This window comes from Ostrea edulis, chromosome 7 (genome assembly GCF_947568905.1).
Source record: "Ostrea edulis chromosome 7, xbOstEdul1.1, whole genome shotgun sequence".
NCBI lineage: Eukaryota > Metazoa > Mollusca > Bivalvia > Ostreida > Ostreidae > Ostrea > Ostrea edulis.
Window position 1 is genome coordinate 31787644 of NC_079170.1, and position 6000 is coordinate 31793643.

General features: G+C 34.6%; 1 protein-coding gene across 1 annotated transcript; it reads left to right on the plus strand.

Moving 5' to 3' along the window:
* The first annotated feature begins 1037 nt into the window (after window positions 1-1037).
* On the plus strand, window positions 1038-6000 carry LOC125653472 (oncoprotein-induced transcript 3 protein-like). Its single transcript, XM_048882963.1, has 3 exons — window positions 1038-1269; window positions 2565-2771; window positions 5741-6000. Exons 1-3 carry the CDS (start codon window positions 1209-1211, stop codon window positions 5926-5928), a joined length of 456 nt encoding a protein of 151 aa, XP_048738920.1. The 5' UTR covers window positions 1038-1208; the 3' UTR covers window positions 5929-6000.

Consider the following 6000-nt stretch of genomic DNA (forward strand, 5'->3'; position numbering starts at 1 on the left):
TATGAGATTTATCACTGATCGTTGTCTTCACACTTTATTCGAACGACAGCTGGGACAGCATTGCAGACAGTCTTGAAAGGCGTCTTTCTAATATAGACTTTTGAATGCAAAACATAATACTCAAGCTAAATCAGGAAAAGACGGAGCTTATCATTTTGATCCCAAAACGTAAATTCTCAGAATATCAACTGATTTTCGTTGGATCTGTCATCATTAGTGTGTCATGTGTCAATACTTTTGAGATATTTTCGACAGCCGCCCAGTAACGGGATCAGATGAGAACATGCACATCATATGCAGGTGAAAATGGAGTATTGCTACATGGATATGGGGTGATGACGATAGAGAAGCCCAATTCATTCAATTTTCTTTATAGCTGACTTGTTAACTATGTTCGATAAATTATGAAAGTACGAAGCAGATGTGGAAGATTATGTTGTGTCTTTTATTTCGAGTTCACTGGAATATAGCGAATCGACATATGGATGTGAATATAATTATTGTTAATAAAACGTCGTCAATATACTTAAATCTTAAACCAAAGACCACTGAAAAAGGTTTTGTAGAAGCTTTTGAAAAAATATTCCTCATAAGATTATAAATACCGGTTTTTACAAAACAACTTACAGCAAAGTCGCATGTCTTGAACTGTATTACACAGTTATCCGTTTAAATCAATCAATGTGTCTGAGACTAAATTTCCAGCATTGTTTTTTTTTTTTTTTCTTCACTATTTTAAATTGGAGTGAATGATCTTACAATAAAATAGAAAATTACAGTATGTGAAGTTGGTTGTAAATCGTAAGTTCATTTTGTAAAAGGCACCCCTGATCCACAAAGACTACGAATATATTGCCAATGATGAACCTCAGTACTTGTGTATATAATCAGAATGGTGTTTAACAAAGTATTGTCTTGAACGACTGCTCATAAGATATTTATATTTCGATTTTTCATTTATCTTCAAGAAGCAACTGTTTACAGCGTGAAAAAGTCTAGTCTTTAATTCATTGTAAGGAAAGATCCTGTAAAGTGTTTGAAAGTCATACGTTTTGATGTTGTTCATTTAAGAAATGTTTCATAATTTTAAATTTACTAAGAGTTCTTTAGAATTTTTAGAGTGTTGGCATTCTTTTGTAACTCTTTGATCGTTATGTACAACTCTTTGAATTATCATACGTCTTGGATTATTTTTTTCAAAGACAAAAATGAATATTGGAGTGGACTGGAGCGTATACATGCTGATTCTATTATTGACGGACTATAACGGTATGTTCATTGCACATTTTGTCTGTACGTTTTAAATTTGGGAGCATCTACTCTACATTACGAAGTTGCATCTTATATAAATTCTCTACATCAATATGACATTAAGAGTTTTAAAACTATTTCTATCTTTTGTTCCCTCGGCTAGATGGCTGTAGTATGTATTTCGAAAAGTCTCATTCAATAACTACTATATCAATTTTGAATACATTTATCAAAAACCACTTTATCTTAAATATCTCAATTTAAAGAAATGTACCACTATACCGCTACTCTCTCTCTCTCTCTCTCTCTCTCTCTCTCTCTCTCTCTCTCTCTCTCTTTCTTCAGTTCTCTCTTTCAATTAAATGACCCATACTAATGACTACATCATAATTTATCATTACTCTTTTTAAATATCTTAAAACAAATGCACAATTACTATTTCTATAATATTACCATTACTCTCTTAAATTTCTCTCATCAAAACATATGTACATGTACCACAATCTCTTCTAGATATCTTCTACAACCAAATGTATTACTATTCTCTCTTAAGTATCTCATAAAAACAAATGTTCCACGATTCTCTCTTAAATAACTCATAAAACAAATAAACCATTATATACCATTATTCTCTCTTACATATCTCATGAAAACAAATGTACATCTACGGTCACTTAAATATACCATGAAAAACAAATACATCAATAGTTTCTCGTACACCTATCTTCAAAAACAAATGCCCCTCTACATGTACATCTGCCCTCATTAAACATGTCTTTCAAAATCAATCCACCTCTACTTTCGTTTACATATCTCATAGAAAATGCACCACTACTCTCACTTAAATATAGGCACCTGATCCCACCTGTGGTATATCCAGGGGTCCTTGTTTGCCCAACTAACTATTTCGTATCGCTTGTGGGGTTATGACATCGATAACTTTCATCATAGAAACAAATGTACCACTATTCTCACTTAAATATATTATAGAAGGCACGCTGTTTTTGGCTATATTTAGATCTAAAACTTCATAGTTATTTCGGATTTCAAACATGTCGGTTGAGCATCACTGAAGAGACATTATTTGTCGAAATGCGCATCTGGTGCATCAAAATTGGTACCGTATAAGTTTTACATTAAATATATCGTAGACACAAATGCATTACTATTCTCACTTAAATATATCATAGAAACAAATGTACCACTATTCTCACTTAAATATATCATAGAAACAAATGCATCACTATTCTCTCTTAAATATACCATAGAAATAAATGCACCACTATTCTATACAATTGTTTTTTCATGAATAGATGTAGATGCACTGGATCCATGTTTAAGTGGTAACCATGATAATCTTTATTCAATGGAGAAACGTGGCCCTTCTTACGTGATGGACTCCAGCCCACTCTGTGACCGATACATAACCCAAGGCTGGTATGGGACAAAGGGTTACCTCATGTCCACCTCTCTACCTCAGCTAACGAATTGCGGCACTTTATATCCAATATGGCTTAATGGTGAGCTAGAAATAACACATTGTAGATGATACTGACAGGTTGTATTATTGTTTGATAATGTTAAATGGCGAGTTAGAGGCGCGACATTGTAATTAACACAGCCCCAAGATTTATTTCATTTTCTACATTATTATCCAGTAACATTAACTGGTAAGTTAGAGATGACATATTGTAAATGATACAGACAACAATATTTTGTTCATTTTCTACATTATGTTCAGGTCCATTAACTGGTAAGTTAGAGATGACATATCTTGTATAGTGTGGACACCTGGAAAGCTTAAGATAAGATATACTATCCTAAATTGTTCAGTGGGAAACGTGAGGTACATCTAGTACTTTTTGTCCAGTATGGCTGAACTTTAGATTAGAGTGTTTTGACATAGTCATCATTGAATAAAACGTATATTTGTTACTGGTTATGAAAGTGTGATCTATTAAAGGTACATATGTATTAATGTTTAAAAATTGTTTCCAAACTAACATTGTAAAATTGTCTATAATGGCACAACTTGTGCAACAAAAACTACCTCATTCCATCCCAGATGACAGGAACATGTCGAAAATTTTAGTACATTCTTAATCAATTTAAATGTCTGACATCTTCGGTTAGCCTTACATGTATTTGAATATAATGTACGTATTGCGCACGCCTTCTTTACACGTGATTTGGAAGTAAACAATGGCACCGGTATGTTTTAACATCGAGTTCATTGATTGTATATATATATTGGAATAATGACCTATCATACTAAATTCATTATGCTTTATTGTGTGTAAGGCAATAAAGGTAGTTAGATATGCACAGCTACTAAACTCCCTGGGAAAATAGCACGTGGTATGGTAAGAAGACAGTCAAGTGGTCAATAGGCTACTCGTTTCGGAAAGAAATTGTTCAAAAAGAGCGACTGTCTTTTAAAACTATTTTCATTGATATGACTACAACCGTATTTTATATGTATATTCACAAACGTTTTGTTTTTGTTTGCTTGTTAGTTTTTGTTTGTTTGTTTGTTTGGGGGTTTTTTGTTGGGTTGGTTTTTTTGGGTTTTTTTTTTTTTTTTTTTTTTTTTGGACTCATTTTATTCATACCCTAGTATTAAATCTTCATTAAAATCAGACATGACAATTGTATCTTCGAATGGAAGACTGGATATTCCACAACACAGTTCTATCTTTGCAGACTATCATGGAAGACGTGAAAGAGCAAGGGTACCGAAAAAAAACTGAACTTGCTTCATGAAATTTTCATAAATATTCATCAAATCTAATTATTCTCATTTTCGGATTAAAATGTTGAGAACATACACCATGATTTATAAAAGATCTATAGGAAATACGCACCATATACCATTCTTTGTGTATTATTAGGGCTGTGCGGTGCACCGAAAATGTCGGTGCACCGCGATTCATGCCATTCGATTCGATGCACCAATTATAAATTCCGGATTTCGGTTCGGTTCGGGTTTTGTGGTGTCATTAGATAAATTGGACCGAATCAAAAATAACCGAACCGTGCTGTTCTGAATCGAAACCGAACCGAATCGAGCTAACCCTGAATCGTCCCAGCCGTATGTATTATAACATCACAAATTAGGTCACTGTCAATTTAAGCATTCAAGTATGCTATGTATGTTTCACAATTTTGTGCACAGAAAGGTGTGACCTGATTATGTACATAATTTTGAAACACGTCTTATCTAACGTATAACGTTTGATCGAGTGATGAGAGTCTAAATATAACCATGAACCAATTGAATATTGTATCTTGAGAATTTTTCACTCATATGTAGACGTCAACAAGACCGGTGAAGGGTTGAAATATAGGCCTATGCTCGGCACTTACGGCTATTGAGCAGTGACAGTTCTTTAGCGTGCCACACCTACTGTGACATGCGTCATCCGTTTTTAAGGTCATCTCCGAGGACCCGTGACATTCACACCTGATGCCGAGCATTTGGCGATGGAACTGTCACTACCTCTTTTAACGACTTAGGTCTGTCGCGGCCGGGATTCGAACACCGGCCTTCAGCATGCAGGGCGAACGCTCTCACCTCTCAGCCACCGCGGCGGTGTCAATTGAATAAGACACGATACAAATGTCTCACTCAAAACGTATTAATGAAATGAAAACGTATACAACACCAATTCGCACAAAACACACATAATGGAGAGAGGAGAAGGAGGTTGTCTTACATATTTTTTTTTTAATTGCTTGTTTACACCAGCAAATTCAAAACTCCATTATTATTGAAAAATAGTTTCATTGCTGTCCTCTTTAATAATAATATCTGTATCACTATTGAATTCAAAAAATTTTATAACAAATTGCGCTACTTAATCATTCTGGTGTATTGAATGAATCTCATTTCGTACTTCCACAACTGCAAAACATTTTAGTTCTAATGACCAAATGAAGATAACGAGCAGTGACCAATGCCGTAATCCGTATGTTCTACGGTGCGACCGTTGAGATGAGCGAAGCCCATTAACATCTTGCAACACGACTTATATACATTTTATTTACCTCTTCATTTAACGCGGGAAATGTGACTCGGTGAGTGTAAACATTTACATTGTGACGTCATATCAGCTGCATTTTTCCCCCTTCAAACTAAAGCAAAAACGAAACATTTGAAGCTATGAGAAAGCTTATCTGGAATTTTAAAAAGTATGGTACTTTCTAAACAATCTAATTATTTTAATGACGGGATTGCCAAAGAAGTATACCGCAATGACGGCGACATTTCTCCAGAAGCATTATATGTAATACACATATCTTTTCACCTGATGAAGAGAAAATCACGTGACTCATATTTGTAATAGTATTGGAACGAGCTCGTCGCGCCGCTATAAAGAATCGCTATAAAGAATACATAATTAAAAGTTGAGCAAACACAGACAACGGACGAAAAAGAAGTGGGATGAGGTGATAGATTTGATAATGTTCTTTAACATACCTCTGACAGGAGAAATCCCCAGTGCCGGACAGTCCGCTGTGCTGACAGCTTGTGAAGTTGGATTTTCGTCTAGCTGTACCAAAAGTTACAGTATTGAAGTAAAGAACTGTGTAGATATTGTCGTCTACAAACTGCGACCAGCAGATGCTTGTAATGCAGCCTACTGTTTTGGTATGTGTTTAGTATATATGCGATGAATAAATCCAATACCAAATGAAAATTGATAATGGAGTTCTAAGTAGGTCTATCGTTTTAATACTTTGTCTTAA